This window comes from Drosophila montana, unplaced genomic scaffold (assembly GCF_035044405.1).
Source record: "Drosophila montana isolate Dmon_TW-CO22-7 unplaced genomic scaffold, ASM3504440v1 contig_3438_1, whole genome shotgun sequence".
NCBI classification, from domain to species: Eukaryota; Metazoa; Arthropoda; class Insecta; order Diptera; family Drosophilidae; genus Drosophila; species Drosophila montana.
In genome coordinates, this window is record NW_026998322.1 from 981,456 (window position 1) to 996,600 (window position 15,145).

General features: G+C 43.6%; 5 protein-coding genes across 7 annotated transcripts; 3 read left to right on the forward strand and 2 right to left on the reverse strand.

Annotated features, from left to right (window-relative positions):
* Positions 1-265: 265 nt before the first annotated feature.
* U4-U6-60K (U4-U6 small nuclear riboprotein factor 60K) lies at positions 266-2,239 on the reverse strand. The gene has a single exon (XM_064691422.1). The coding sequence runs from the start codon at positions 2,136-2,138 to the stop codon at positions 513-515; it is 1,626 nt and encodes a 541-aa protein (XP_064547492.1). The 5' UTR covers positions 2,139-2,239; the 3' UTR covers positions 266-512.
* A 342-nt stretch (positions 2,240-2,581) lies between these two features.
* LOC135434746 (putative RNA-binding protein Luc7-like 1) lies at positions 2,582-5,573 on the forward strand. Its single transcript, XM_064691423.1, has one exon. The coding sequence runs from the start codon at positions 2,720-2,722 to the stop codon at positions 4,040-4,042; it is 1,323 nt and encodes a 440-aa protein (XP_064547493.1). The 5' UTR covers positions 2,582-2,719; the 3' UTR covers positions 4,043-5,573.
* A 350-nt stretch (positions 5,574-5,923) lies between these two features.
* CTCF lies at positions 5,924-8,877 on the forward strand. Its single transcript, XM_064691421.1, has 4 exons — positions 5,924-6,080; positions 6,254-6,601; positions 6,663-8,626; positions 8,685-8,877. Exons 2-4 carry the CDS (start codon positions 6,259-6,261, stop codon positions 8,790-8,792), a joined length of 2,415 nt encoding a protein of 804 aa, XP_064547491.1. The 5' UTR covers positions 5,924-6,080; positions 6,254-6,258; the 3' UTR covers positions 8,793-8,877.
* A 44-nt stretch (positions 8,878-8,921) lies between these two features.
* On the reverse strand, positions 8,922-13,798 carry qm (quemao). Of its 3 annotated transcripts, none has more exons than XM_064691427.1 (7): positions 13,529-13,798; positions 13,205-13,359; positions 10,924-11,032; positions 10,588-10,848; positions 10,417-10,519; positions 10,225-10,352; positions 8,922-10,156 (listed from the first exon to the last, which is right to left on the reverse strand). In XM_064691427.1, the coding sequence occupies exons 1-7, from the start codon at positions 13,592-13,594 to the stop codon at positions 10,001-10,003; spliced, it is 978 nt and encodes a 325-aa protein (XP_064547497.1). In that variant the 5' UTR covers positions 13,595-13,798; the 3' UTR covers positions 8,922-10,000. The 3 variants fall into 3 exon arrangements, with proteins under 3 accessions (XP_064547497.1, XP_064547496.1, XP_064547495.1); XM_064691426.1 differs by having other exon boundaries at positions 10,588-10,843; positions 10,919-11,068; XM_064691425.1 differs by having other exon boundaries at positions 10,924-11,068; positions 13,529-13,797.
* Positions 13,799-14,273: 475 nt separating this feature from the next.
* Positions 14,274-14,994, forward strand: Srp19 (signal recognition particle 19). The gene is made up of 2 exons (XM_064691428.1): positions 14,274-14,453; positions 14,511-14,994. Exons 1-2 carry the CDS (start codon positions 14,389-14,391, stop codon positions 14,917-14,919), a joined length of 474 nt encoding a protein of 157 aa, XP_064547498.1. The 5' UTR covers positions 14,274-14,388; the 3' UTR covers positions 14,920-14,994.
* Positions 14,995-15,145: the final 151 nt, after the last annotated feature.

Sequence of the window (15,145 nt, forward strand, 5' to 3'; positions counted from 1 at the left end):
TGTGGATGTTCCAATAATACTGAGAACACTTGCCAGCAGATTAGCCATGTTATCAACCCGGCGAATTGGTTGACAGCATCTAGCGGCAAGGCTATTCGTTATTTAACGGCATCTTGTGAGTTTTTGTAGCCAGTAACTGTACTCAGTATTATTTATAGAATTGCACTAGACGGCGGCAGCGCCATAATTATTCACAAGAGACATCTATCAGGCAAAAGCCGACTTACAATTTTAAATAATGTTTAATTTATATTTAATTAATTACTTTTCGTTTGTACCAAAATGTTGTTTTTTTTTTATTAACAATTTCTATACAAAATTCTTAAAAGTACGAAATGCATTGTTTCGCCTAACTAAAATAACAAATTGTGTTATAAAACTGAAAGGTGAAATATTGAAAAAAACGTTTGGGCTATTGTGTTTCAACGAAAACAGTTAAATACAAGTTGAGCTTATAACAAATCGGGGCTATAAGCAGCCGATGTATGCATGATATATGGTATGTATGGAAATCAACTATCCGACGCCCACAGCTTGAAGGTGCGATCGAACGAGGTCGTCGCTATGTACTGCGAGTTGGGGGAGACATCGACGGAAATGACCTTGTTGTCGTGGCCCTGCAGTGTCTTCAGCGGCTGCCACGTCTTGTTCGACCAGATCTTCGTTGTCGAATCGTAGGAGCAGGTGACCAGAAAGCTGCCGCCATCCTGCTGGTATTTCACGTCCGATATGAGATTTGTGTGCGCTGGTATGGTATAGACGGGCTGGCGACGACGCAGGTCCCAGATCTTGCAGGTGTTGTCCTGCGAACCGGTGGCTATATGAAAGCCATTCGGCGAGAAGTCCACGCCAAATATGGCGCCCAAATGGCCCTCAAGGAACATGATGCAACGACCCGTGCGCAGGTCCCAAACACGTCCGAAAGCGTCCAAGCCGCCGGTGACCAGGACACTGCCATCCGATTGGTAGCTGAGGCAGTGCACCGGCTTGGCGTGTCCCTCCTGATGCAGCACCTCAGTCTTCTGCTCCAGATCCCACAGACGCCACGAGGAATCGTAGCAAGCGGTGGCCAGAAAACGGCCTGATGGATGAAACGACACTTTGGACACGCGGTGCGGCATGTGACCCGTTATATCAGCAATGGATTCCTCGTTGCCGAAGCCCCACAATTTGACGGCACCGTCGTGGCCGCCCGAGGCCATGGCCACGACATTCTGCTCGTCCAGCTTGACGCCCGGCCGCAGCGCCACGCCACCCACGTAGCTGGCATGACCGCGCAGCGTTTGCTTCAGCTCGCAGTCGGGCACGCTCCATAGCTTACACAGTCCCGACCACGAGGCAGTCATCAGGAGAGAAGAGTCCTCGTTGAACGCAGCGCTGCTGACGGGCCGCGTGTCACCGACCTGCGAGCACAGCGGCGCCAGGGATTGTAGCTTCTTTTGCATTTCCACCATGCGACCGGCTCGCGTGGCACTCGGCACTTCGAGCGCCTCCCGAGCGCGCTCCAGACGATCGCGAGCACGTGGTAGGGAGTAGTCGGCGAGCCAAAGGCGTGCCACACGCAGTGTTTCGGGTCCCTCATGGTACCAGGTGGCCTCCTGCTCCCTTTGCTGCAGCTTGCGCTCCTCTTCCTCAGTTTGCTTTTGCTTAATGGCATTTTCGCCCAGGCTGGCGAGCAGCTCCTTGAGTCGCCTACGTCGCTCCGCTGGGCCCTCGCCAAAGTAGCAAATTGGCTCGTTTAACTGCCGAAGATTGTTCTTAATCTCGGCATCGTCTGTGGATACGTTTATTTGGCGAGCTCGCTTCTTTCGCTCGAACTCCTCTAGGAGCGCCACCTTGTCGCGCTCCATCTCGCCCTCCAGATCGAAGTAGTCATCGTCTATTTTGTTAGCAAGCGACGCGGCTGTGGGCGGTGGCATGGCCACTTTTGTGGCATTGGACTTTTTGTTAGTTTCCTCATAGTCCTCGTCCGAATCAATGTCTTCCAGCTGGGCGGTAGTTGTTGTTGCTGCGGCCGGCGTTGTGCCGGCAACAGAGGACGCCGCGGTGGTTTGCCGCTTGCGTTCTGTTTCTTCCAGCGAGCCATAATGCAAGGTGCGCTGCCGCTTTATGTACTGGATATCGTCGTCATCGGACATTATATTTTAATCCAAAATAATTAATTTTTAAAATAAAAATTACGCCAACGAAATAAACAACAAAAAGCCACTGCAAACGTTTATCGCATCGATATATCGAAAACACAATTACAATCTTTACAGGGATGATATTCGAGTACCGATACTTGTTGTGTACAGCTCTAATCGTAACTGTTCTGTTATTGTATGGCTATTTATAGTTAAAAACCAGTTCTTTGAGCCTGTTACCATTTTAATAACATTTAAATACTAGTTTCATTCACCATTTTATGCCTGAACTATCCCTGTGTGAAATCTCTCTGCTTAAAAACTAGCAAATAGGGGTTTTCACAGTAAATTATGTGAACAAAATCTGTTTTGAATATTAACGTTCACAAAAAGTAAATAACATAAAACAAACATTGACAAGGTGGCAGAAAAATATGAACCCAATGAACTGTTATTAACAGCAGGGACTCAGTTTTTCGTTCCGCTTAGTGAATCGTTCAATCGAACTTTTCCGTTCAACTCGCCTTATTATTTTTCACTAGCACAAGTTAAGTTGAAAAAAGCAATTGAAAATATTAAAGTCGGCCTGCAGAATGAGCGCGCCGAGCAACAAAATGTCGGCAACAGATCAGATGCGTGCTATGCTGGACCAATTGATGGGAACCACGCGAAACGGCGACGATGGACGCGGCCTCAAATTCTCCGATGCACGCGTCTGCAAGTCTTTTCTACTGGACTGTTGCCCACACGACATCCTGGCATCCACGCGCATGGATCTTGGTGAGTGTCCCAAAGTGCATGATCTGGCTTTTCGTGCAGATTACGAAAGTGCGTCCAAGTCGCGTGATTACTACTACGATATCGAGGCCATGGAGCATCTGCAAGCATTCATTGCGGATTGTGATCGGCGCACAGATTCGGCTAAGCAACGGCTGAAGGAGACGCAGGAGGAGTTGACGGCCGAGGTGGCCGAGAAGGCAAATGCAGTCCACAGTCTGGCGGAGGAGATCGGCAAAAAGCTGGCCAAGGCCGAGGCACTTGGAGAAGCTGGCGAAGTGGAAGACAGCATGGAACTGATGAAGGAAATTGACGAGCTTCGCGGCAAGAAGATCAAAGCCGAGCACGAATACAGAACCTCAATGCCAGCCTCAACCTACCAGCAACAGAAGCTACGCGTCTGCGAAGTGTGCTCCGCCTACTTGGGCATACACGACAATGATATCCGTCTGGCGGACCACTTTGGTGGTAAGTTGCATCTGGGCTTTCTCACCATCCGCGAGAAGCTCATCGAGCTGGAAAAAACAGCAGCACCGCGCAAGGCAGAACTAAAGCGCTCGGGTAAGATACCAGATCGCGAAGAGGACGGAAGAGGCAGAAATCGGTACTTTGTAGGTGGACGCGAGCTGGACCGACGATCGCGTGTTCATCGCTCTCGATCCAGAGAGCGTCAGCGACAGCGCGATGCAGAGAAACAAACTAATGACAGATCGAGCGATAGAAGCGCTGAGAGGGCCAATGTTCGAGAAGTTGAGAGCGAAAGAGCCGCTCCCCGTGGACGCGAACCTGATGGGCGCGGCCTTGGACGCGGAGGAGGGGCAGGAGCAGGGGGTGGAGGAGGAAGTGGTGGTGGTGGTGGTGGTGGCCCCGACAACAACAACGCTCGAGATCAGCGCGATAATAGGGATCAGCGTGATGTGCGAAGGGATAGAGATCGTAACATGCGCAACGACAGAGGACGTTTTGGTGGTGGTGGAGGCGGTGGAGGTGGAGGCGGAGGCGGTGGCCCGAATGATCGTCGCAATGATAGACGCCGCTCCCGCTCGAGAGATCGTTCGCCACGCGATCGCCGCAACTTTAATAACAACAATTTTGGCAACAGGCGACGCTCCTTCTCCCGCGAACGCCATCGCCGCTAGATATGTGGAGAGGCAACGGAGTCCAGTTCCACACGGCAGTGTCCAGCGCACGTACGTAGCATTAATAACCAACCACAACAGAAAACAAAAACAAAAACAAAACAACAACAAAAAATACCAACCAACAATAGAGCAGCAAAAATTTAACTAATTGCATTATTATTTAATTAATAAATGACTTAAATACACAGCTAGACAGCAATATAGATATTTTTATAATATATTATTAATCTTTATCTTTGATTTTCATCCGTGTTAACTAACAGAAAAACAGACAAACAAAACAAACAAACAAACAAAAACTGTAAGCTGAAACTAAACAAATTGTTAAGTAAATAATACATCAAAATTTAATAGTTTGACAGGCCCGGCAAGTTGAGTTGTAAATGTACGGTACGTAGAGCCAATGTCCCGAGTAACCAGTAATTTTACAGTCCAAATTGTGCCCAGCAAACAAATATACAACAAAACAAACCAAATTGAGCTATATAATATCTCTCAGCACGGTCCCGGCTGCGGGGCGTGTCGGCCCCCTGTGTATTGCTGTACGAGTATTGTCGGCCCGTTAGGGTAAGCCTCTCTCTCACTCTCTTTCAAACTATAAATTGTAACCTTAAAGCGTTTTTCTACTTGAAGTCACTTTGCAGCCTAAAAGCCGTAAAGCTCTGGGTACGTATTGAGTGCATAATTCATTAAAAAACAAACAAACGTCCACCCTCTAGCCAATTCGAAATGCTAGGGATCTCGCTAATTACAGACATGAGTATGTGATAGACATACCCGATATACGTTCATAACATAGATTTGGGTACGTATTCGTCGTCTAAACCGCCCGATTGGGTTATTCATTGGGAGTGTTTGTTGGTTTGGTATGTATGCGTATTGTTATAATCGTTAGAAATGCATTAGCAACAAATTGGTACGTATGTCCAAGCAGCAGCACCACCAGCAGCAGTAGCTGATAAAGGATTGTGTTGATTCCGTAGGGTTCGATGAGGACTTTCCTAACGTACGTATTTTTCAAAACAACAAATCAAAATTTTGTAATGCAATCTCCCGTAGCGGCTCATAAATATGTAGTTAAAAACCACCAATACGCATATTAAACTTAATCTCTTTCTCATACTAAAGTTGTTATGCCTAAAGTACACAGAAATGATGCGGGCTAACCCAACCGGCTTAGTATGTGAGTATTCGGGCGTCATCAATGTTGAAAACAAATATTTAATAATAATCAAAAGTTATTGGGTGGCTCTTCTAACGTTGTTTCTTTCGACAGCATTTATTGATACGTTGATATTTAGTATGAGAATGAAGTTTAAGAGTAAATGTTCGCATGGGGCTAAAGGGACATCAGTTTTATGGGACACTTTTACATGTACGTGGGTAAGATTTATGCAACTAACTTTTACTTTGAATTTAAACTTTAAAACGATAATATTAATAATTAATATTGGAGATAAGCAATATGTAAAAATTCCACACATGTAACTTATAATAACGCCAAATAAAATTTGTTTTGGGTTCTATACTATTTTCCGTAACATGTTTGATTTTGAAGTAAAGCAAATAAGGGCCTAAAGTTCTAGGCATTATAAAGTAGGGTATCTACGGCATCAAGCAGAAGCAGGGTATCTACGAGCCAGCACTATCGACAAAAGCGCTAACCGCAAATTCGTAAAGAATTGCTTACCCATTTCATAAAGCCGCAAAACAAATGAGTGTTATTGTTGTATTGGAATTATATTATTTATCCCTCATAAATTAGAATGTTTTTTGACAACTTACCTAATTTCACGCGCCAAGCAAAATGTTATCTCAAAAAGCATACTATACTCAAAATGGCACTGTTAGCAACTATTGCTGAACGGTGGCAACGCTATGCCATTCCGCCATCTTTTGCGCAGCTGCTGTTGTTTCGCCTCTGACGGAAATTCTTTGCACTAAAAGTAAAGTTTATTATTAAAAACAAAACAATTGTCCATCTTACTCAATTTGTGAGTAAAGTTTGCCTAATATAAGAGCTGTGTTAAGCAAGGTAAGTTAAGCAATAAAAGTACAGATATGCTTTGATTGATAGATTTGTTAAGGCTTGGCCCTGCGAGAAATCAATAGCCGCTTGGGGTCGCTGGACGCTTTATGTCCGCTGTAGGTCGCCACCAGCACCAACGTTTTTGGCGCTAAATTTATAAAAATTGACAATGCTTGCAGCTAAAATGTCAAAACGCACGCGCGACTCAGATTCGGAGGATTTGCAGTCCTTTTTAATCAACTTTCACAAGGAAATCGAGGAAGGCAACGTTGATGCCAAGGATGCCAAGACAAATGGTGACGGCGTGGACAATGATGCCGAGGAGGAAGAAGAACAAGAGGACCAGGATGATGACGATGACAAGTATTTTATTGACGACGAAGGCAACTGTTACATAAAAACCACACCAAGAAAACAACAGCAGCTCAAAAAGAAACTCAAGCCACAAGCAACCTCAAACACTACAGAAACAGGAGCTATATCAATACGCAGCGCTTCGCGTGCTGCCACTAGCACAGCATCCAAAGGTTTGTAGGGGATTTGGTCACCACGTTATTCGCTTTCATAGCCATTTCTTCTTTTGCGTAGCCATTAATCTGCGTCCAGCCAAACCCAAGCCGGCTGCAACTCCCCAAAGAACGCCTAAAGCAATTAATGTACGCCCCGCTCCTCCAAAGAGAACGCCTGTGAAGACAACTTCAGTAACCGTCAGCACATCCAAAGCATATCTACGTTCCGCAAACACGAAAACCTCAGCTAAGGTCACAAAATCTGAGCCGGAGTCCTTTAATAAAAAAGTTGTGGAATTCGAAGAGCTGGCGGATGATCCGAGTGTCGTTGATGCATCTTCCGTTTCTCTTGACGAATCGGAGCTAACTGTCGCGGAAAATGATGCAAATACTACTAATCAAACCGACGATCCAACTGCGAGCAAAGATAACTCTGACGATGAGGTCTATGAATTTGACGACAATGCAGCCAACATGTCCGCCAGATCAGATGTTGACTTTGTGCTCAGCGGCAATCAGTACAAGCTTAAGCCGGTGGCAACGAACTCGGCTGGTTCGCAAAAGTACGCCTGCTCCCACTGCAGCTATACGACCAATAAGAAATTCCTAATATCACGCCACGTTCGCTCTCACGACTCGGAACTGTCATTCAAGTGTTCGATCTGTGAGCGTGGCTTCAAGTCCAACATGGGTCTGGTCAATCATTTGAACACACACATGGGCAACAAGCCGCACAAGTGCAAGCTGTGCGAGAGCGCCTTCACGACCAGCGGAGAGCTCATACGACATACACGTTACAAACACACCAAGGAGAAGCCGCACAAGTGCACGGAGTGCAGCTATGCCAGCGTTGAGTTAACAAAGCTGCGCCGCCATATGACTTGCCATACAGGCGAGCGTCCATACCAGTGTCCGCACTGTACTTACGCTTCGCAGGACATGTTTAAGCTGAAGCGTCACCTGGTCATACACACTGGCGAAAAGAAGTATCAATGCGACATATGCAAGTCCCGCTTTACGCAGTCCAACTCCCTTAAGGCACACAAACTTATCCACAGCGTGGTGGACAAGCCAGTCTTTCAGTGCACCCTGTGTCCGACCACGTGTGGCCGCAAGGCTGACCTGCGCACCCACATGGCTAACATGCACACCTCGGATAAGCCACTCATCTGCAAGCGTTGCGGCCAGGAGCTGCCCGATCGCTATCAGTATAAGCTGCACATTAAGTCGCACGAGGGTGAGAAGTGCTATCGTTGCAGCCTCTGTAGCTACGCTTCGGTGTCTCAGCGGCATCTGGACTCGCATATGCTCATACACACGGACACGAAGCCCTTCAAATGTGACTTGTGTTCACAAGCGTTCCGGCAACGTCAACTGCTGCGTCGTCATGTAAATCTAATGCACAACGAGGACTACAAGCCGCCGGAGCCGCGTGAAAAAATGCACTCATGCCCCAGCTGTTCCCGTGTCTTCACACACAAGGGTAATCTGATGCGTCACATGGAAACACACGATGATACGCTGAATGCGCGCGAGGAAAAGCTTAAACTTAAACTTGGACGTAGCGTTCGTCTGCAGCCAGACGGCAGCATTGTGACTTTAGTCAATGGCACCGATATTGAGGCACTTGGCAAGGGCGATGCCATTTCTATTGACATCGACGAACAGTATGAGCTCACAGAGTTGCAGGAAGTAGATGAGGAGGAAGAAGAGCCCAGCGAAGTCGTTGAGGAAACTTTTACTGCACCCACCTTAAGAACAAGAAAGGCAAACAAAACTGTCGTAATAAGAGAACGCGAGCAGAGCTCGTCAAGTAAACCAATTATTATAAACCGCCAATTAAGAGCTCCACGTGTCCACCGAGAACTAACCACTCAAGCCGGCACATTCCGTATCAAGGAGGAGCCGGATGCAAACGAATTTACCGTAGAGCTACAAGGTGACGATGACCAGTTTATGGTCGTCCAGCTAGTCAACGATGATAGCGAAGTTGTGGTCAAGCGGGAGCCCAAGATCAATGCCAATAACTGTTTTGGCTTCGAGGTGAGTTAATCAATTCCAAAATATATTTTATGTTAATTTTTTTTTGTAAATTTCTCAGGATGATGCCGATGCAGAATACGAGGAGTATGTTGAGCCTGTAGCTGAAGTAGATGCTACGTCCCAGGAGTTTTTGCAGCTAATGGATATGATTGAGCAGGATACGTAGCTTAAGCGTATTAATAAATAAAGATCTTATAAAAGAATGTATAGAATATATTAAATAAAAACACTAAACCTGAATTTAAAATATATACTTATGAGTTATTATATACCTCATGCATGTATTCCTTCAATCTTGGCATAAATACAATATTTTTATTTAAATATTTCAAAGATACTTTTGTGTATGACAATATATGTATGTTATATTCGCACATTGTTATTACGAGGTGCATTTTGGCGTGCTCAATAAATTCTCGGCTATTTGTTGCATCCTATTCTTTCACAATAAATCTCTTCAGCATTTGTAGTAGTTTTATTTTCGTGCCATGTATACCATAAAAATATATATTATATATGTATATATAGTGCAAAAAATTATCTGCTGTGCAGTGCATTTTAACATTTTTCTTGTATCATTTAAATATGTTTTCAAAGTTTTTTTGTTGCTTAAAACGTTAACAATTTGTTAGTTAATGCATACGTATAAATATTTGTATGCATACGATTTGTATTCTGTTGTATTTGTATAATATTTGAACATTTTTTTTAACAAATGTAAAATGGAACAACGTCAATAAAGGAAGTGCACATTTAGTTTCGAGCATGTTTTCGATACAAAGTGAATAATGAGACATTTAGAAAGTTTAGAAAAAATTGCTTGCATAATGAAGTACATACATACAAAATACATTTAGAAATACAACAGTCAAAATGAAGGAACCTTCTATAATTACCAACTAAATACTTACCTTTTAATCCAAAATAACATATAGGACCTAATATAAAAACAAACAAATTCATGGGAAGCTGTGCTATGGCTTTTCGCTAGCTCTTCATAAGCTTGGCTTATCAATTAACTTTTGGCTTAACATTTTTTGTAAGGCTGCTGCTGTGTTGGTTCTATCAATCAATAAATCAATCATTTCCTAAGTTTTGTGTTCAAATAAATCCAAACCATTTGCTCTGTAGCAGCTTTGGGAGGCAAAGTGAACCAAGTACATAAGAAAATTATTAGAAAATTTTCAGTTTCTGCAGAAAACGCAACAGAGGCGCACTAAAGCAGGCTGCTCGATGTTGTTGTTGTTCTTGTTGTTGCTGCTGTGGCTGTTGCGTTGCTTTTGGATTAGCAGCAAAAGAGGAGGCGGCTCTGGCATGGGCTTTGGCGCTGCCATTTGCTATTCACAACTGCTCCCTCTTCTGCCTCTTTGGCTGTTAATTACAATGGAGAGTGTTCTGGTTGGGGCTGCGTGTGACATTGTTGTGATTGATTTGATTCGACTGCGTGATGCTGGCACTGTCGCTGCACTTCCAGGACAACAGCTTATTGAGCAGCCTATCCATATAGGGATTACCGCCCAGACGTGCCACCTGTCAAGCCAATCGGAACATAACATAAGTTAGATTGCAAAGGATTACAAGCAAGATTTAGTAAGAACCTCGGCGCGCGCCTCCACGTCGAGTGTTTTGAGCACTTTGCGAGTGTATTGAAAGCTGCCTAGTTTTTCCAGCAAGCTAATACAGTATTTCTTGACCTCAATGTCGTGCGTGCGCTGACGCAAAATGTCTGGGTAGAAAAACAGTTGAATGAGCAATAAAGACCCGTAGCGAGGTTAGCTCGAAGAACTTACGCAAAACCTGTTTGTCCTGTTTCTGCGTACGCACCGCGTGTATGACTGGAAACCCAAACTTGCCCTCAGTGAGATCCTCAGCAAAACTTTTATTCTCCGTGTACTGAAGAGGTGAAAAGAATAATGCAATAAGACCCACCATTCGCAATGATTATACGCCGTTCCACTTACTTCCTTCAAACTTAAGTTGCAGTAGTCATCACGTATTTGAAAATATAGGCCTAAAATGGCTGTTAACTTTGAATAATCCTCCTTGTTGTCACTAAACAGCTGCATAAGGCGTATGGCCAGCATAAAGAGGCCCCCAGTCTTACGCACAGTCATCAGTTTGTAATCAGATTCGGAGGGACATGTAAAACTGTCGCGCCAGTAGATCTCCATGCCTTGCCCGCGATGCAGTTCCAGCAGCTGTTCCGTATAAACCTTGGTCGCCTGCCGCACAATATACAAACAATAAACTTATTGATTATTGATAAGGTTTGATGAATGAGGTTGAAACCAGCTTGCCTCTGGATGTCCCAATTGCTGCACCTTTTCCAGCGCCAGGAACAAAGCATAGTTGGCCGCATTGATGGTGCTGGCCACGCCATAAATGGAATGGGCCACGGGTACACCTCTGCGAAGTATCGAATTGTCTTCAATATCATCAATGCTGTAAGTTAGTGTTAAGAGCACACACATATAAATATTAACTTGTATGGCTGTTATCCATGAGTTAAACTAACTAATAGCGAACTAGGGTAAAAGTATGACTGTTATCTATCTACCACACAAATTTCAGGTCTAATAAATTATGACTATGGAGCAGACCTCGCCATATGCTAAGCACAGGCAACATTTAAACAAAAAAAGTATACATAAATTTCAAACCCAGTTTAAGGCCCATATCACTTCAAAAACACGCCCGCCGGCAAGGCAAACTAAACTGGGCAGCAGGCATTTTGCGTAATTAAAAAATGTTTGCGCGCGTGAAAGGCTGCAAACGTTTGTAGGGAATTGGAAGCGTGGGCGTTCAAGCGATGCGCAAAGGCAGTCAACCTAAGTGGTTGGAGGATGGAGAGTGGCGCGAGTGGGGTGGTTGCTGGGCACAGCAGCGGAGCGGAGCGGAGTGGGCCGGGCCCGGCATGTTGCATTGCAAGAGTTACAATATTGTGACAATGGCTGTCGACAAGCTGACTTAATGACAATGGCGTTGGCGATGACGATGACGATGACGATGCTGACGCCTTTGAAGCTCTGTTCTTGCCACTGAATGCAGCTGGCATAGTTGTAAAAGCAAGTTTTTGTCGATATGAAAATGCATTTGAACAAAAAACACGAGCCCAGGGAGACTTGTGTAGAAACCCATTTATAAGTAAGTGGGCGGACGCCAAGGCGCGGCGATAACAGCTCTCAGCTGTCAGCCTGCCAGAACAATGCAGGATATTAAGCGGCATTAAGGACATTTCAGCACATTTGCATTTGAAAAACAGGCGCTGGGGGTGGCCCGGGCAGAGCGACAGGTGGCAAAGAGACAGGATTAGCCTGCATGATTGAAGCGAAAAATAAGTCGAAAGGCACAGCCAAACAATGGCAGACGACAAAGAGATTGATAAGCGTATATATAGTCTAATACATATATAAAATATATATATATATATGTGTAAGAGCTGCTGGGTCAGCTATTGTTAAGAATTGTTTAAAGAACAGCTGCCATGGGAGTGCATCAATTAAAGCGTGCGACGTTTTGTCAGGCACTTTAATTGATGGAGTTCAAAGATTAACTGTTGCGCATCTTTAATACTCTTTCTATAGCCCAGACATATTTACATACACACATACTTCTACTCCTGCCGCCACCCTTCTGATTCAACAGTGAAAAATCTAAACATTCAATGCGATTCCATTGCGAGGCATGAAAAGGCACATTTTGCAAATAAATTCAATTGAATTTTATCATAAACAGAACGCTGCGGGCTTTTGTTCAATTTTTGGGATTGATTTCGAAGGCAAATACCCAAAATGTACCCACACGTACAAACAAGGTCGGGCCGTTGGGCTGACGCGTGCGTGTGTGTGTGTGTGTGTGTGTGTGTTTAGAGTGTGCAAGTGTGAGTCATCTGCACAAATTCTATACAAATACTCCTCGCTAAGTGCCCGACCAATGATGATAATGCAAAGTATATACAAAAGTGCGATATGAAATATGTATCTGATATGAATTCCAGCAATTGCCAGCTGCCAGATAATAGAATGGTCATCTGAGCCGACCAAGAGTTACTACATGATATACTATAGAAATGCAAGGGATTTGAGTTTATATTATTATCAGTTAAAACTGTTTTTCTTGAATCTTCAGCACGTCATCCGCTTCCAATTTGTTTTTACAAAATTTCCAATTTTTCCACGTACCACCTAAGTTTATAGTCTTTCTGTACTTCACACTTGCACAGGAAACTATTTTCGGTTCTTTCTTTATTTTTATTTATATTACTTTTTTTTTTTCAATTTTAACGCGCTAATAAATTTTGAACTTAAATCGTAAACAGTACTACAAAAGGCTAGCAACAACAAACATATGTAAATACACAAATACAAATGTGTAAGAGCGAAGTGAGATAAAACATGAGGCGATGCGGATGATGGGGTGAAGGTAATGGTGCGAACGTGATGGGTGTACAGCAAATGTAAACAAAAGCCAAAATGCAAAGGCAATATTAAACGCAACCAGGCAAAGGTCAAATGATTAGTAAAAATGCAATATTTCAACAGACCTATAAATAAATTTTAAATGTGAATCTCTACTTACAGCAAACTGGAATTATGCAGCATTTGTACAATCTCGCCAATCTGCGTCAACTTTTCGGCCGGTATAAGCAACCAGTGATTGAAGGCCAAGGCCAACTCAGAGCGAAACTGTTTGCCAGGTATTTGCTGTATGTACGTAAAGGGCTGCAGCAGAATCTGTGCGTGGGCGATGTCAACAGAGCATGTAAATAAGTCAAACAAAATAAACGCAGAAGATTAGTGCTTGGATTTTGCCAAGCCAACAGACGGCAGCTTAAAAATGTCAAAGATTAAGTGGCAGCGCTGCCACTGGTTAACTGGTTTTGGGCTTGGGTGGGATGGCTACCTCGTCCTGCTCCTTTTGCGTTGATTTATCTTTGGTTTTTTGCAGTATGCCATTCAATTCGTCCATTGTGACGCGCGTGTTGTGTTTGCGTTTACTTTGTATTTGTTGATTGACCACGACAGCGGTTGGTAATGTGAGCGGGACGTTGGCCAAGCTTTCAATACGCGTGACTAGAATTGTTCACTCGTCCGCTCGATGTGGTTGACTTTAAAACAGACCGTGGCAGACAGACCAATAGCACAACGCACCAGTTAAACCAACTATAAACAGACTAAGGAAGATTGTTGATATCTTATCGATGTATCGATATCGATATAGTACGATGATATTGTAGTGATAGTTTTCACATATGTTCTTATGGAGAATATCGTCACGAAAATTGGACGACAATGGCGAAAATTTTTAATTTGATATCCCATCCTTTTTCGATTTATATTTTTTTTGTAAATTCATGTTTCACTAATTTAAACTTTTAAGAATTCTTAATACAGTTAACACCTTTCATTTCACATATAAAATCTTGAAAACATATGAAATAGCTGGCCACATAGATAATTTATTTCTGATCCCTAGTCGATCGATGCCTTTAGTGCAGCATGCAGACTCTCAACAAAATAGTGTAGTCTAAACAAATAAATTTTTTCTGATTGGAGATAAAAAGAACGGAATACACTTGTTAATTTTGTATACATGTTACTTTATAAAATCGTTTTGCAGCACTTTAGAAACCGCAACTGTGCAAATCGAAATAATATCGATAACGATACGTTAAGTAGTTCAGCAAGGTGCCTGCGTGGAAATTAAATAAATAAACTTTATTGTCTTTTAACGCTTTGTTTGTCAGAAGACACATTAGAATAATGGCAGCATCACCGCCAGTGCGTATGAATTGGCATCCAAATATGAAACATACTGAAGTGGAGCGGTAACAAAGCAAACAACAAACAGCGACAACAATTACAACTGCAGCTTTGTTTTCCAGATGGATTTGCATTTATCCAGCCTATATTAATAGTAAAAAGACCCGCCAGGAAGGGCGCCGACTTCCCAAAGAGAATTGCGTTGAAAACCCCACCTATGTTGAAATTCGTGATGTGCTCTCAGTGTCCAATGTACAATTTGTTGTGGAAAACAAACAGTACTGTCGAGAAAAGAGCAGGGAGCTGCAGTTCCGGGGTCGCGTGCGCGTGCAACTACGCAACGCGGACGGCACACTGTGCAATAGCGAGTTCTCCACGCGTGAGTCTATCATGAGGCATGTAGCCGGTAAAATACCGCAACTGAAAACACGACAGAACAAACCAAACGACCCTCAGCCGCAGCCACAGTCGAGTGGGGCTGGAGCTGGAGGCGGCGGTGGTGGCAAAAAGGGCAAGGGAAAGCGTCGATGAATCTGCAAACATTTCTTTTTGCAATCTGTTTAGTTGATTTTTGTAATAAATTCTATACATTTTGCGCTAGCAAAACATCTCTTGTATGAAGTTCAAGTGCAAGAATTCGGCCTTGGTCGAATATAAAAATATTATATTTAGTACGCATGTCTAAGCTGACCCTAAAACCAAAGCAGTTGAAATACGTACATTAATAACCATTGCATATGTGCTCAATTAAAAATGT

Bases quoted from the DNA above. Each gene is read 5' to 3' on its own strand.
- U4-U6-60K (XM_064691422.1), bottom strand. From the start codon at position 2,138: ATGTCCGATGACGACGATATCCAGTACATAAAGCGGCAGCGCACCTTG.
- CTCF (XM_064691421.1), top strand. From the start codon at position 6,259: ATGTCAAAACGCACGCGCGACTCAGATTCGGAGGATTTGCAGTCCTTT. The intron at 6,602-6,662 runs GTTTGTAGGGGA...TCTTTTGCGTAG, and splicing joins CACTAGCACAGCATCCAAAG to CCATTAATCTGCGTCCAGCC. The intron at 8,627-8,684 runs GTGAGTTAATCA...TAAATTTCTCAG, and splicing joins ATAACTGTTTTGGCTTCGAG to GATGATGCCGATGCAGAATA.
- Srp19 (XM_064691428.1), top strand. From the start codon at position 14,389: ATGGCAGCATCACCGCCAGTGCGTATGAATTGGCATCCAAATATGAAA. The intron at 14,454-14,510 runs GTAACAAAGCAA...TTTGTTTTCCAG, and splicing joins AAACATACTGAAGTGGAGCG to ATGGATTTGCATTTATCCAG.
- qm (XM_064691426.1), bottom strand. From the start codon at position 13,594: ATGGACGAATTGAATGGCATACTGCAAAAAACCAAAGATAAATCAACG. The intron at 10,353-10,416 runs GTAAGTTCTTCG...TTTTCTACCCAG, and splicing joins ACAGGACAAACAGGTTTTGC to ACATTTTGCGTCAGCGCACG. The intron at 10,157-10,224 runs GTTCTTACTAAA...TTGGCTTGACAG, and splicing joins ACGTGGAGGCGCGCGCCGAG to GTGGCACGTCTGGGCGGTAA.
- LOC135434746 (XM_064691423.1), top strand. From the start codon at position 2,720: ATGAGCGCGCCGAGCAACAAAATGTCGGCAACAGATCAGATGCGTGCT.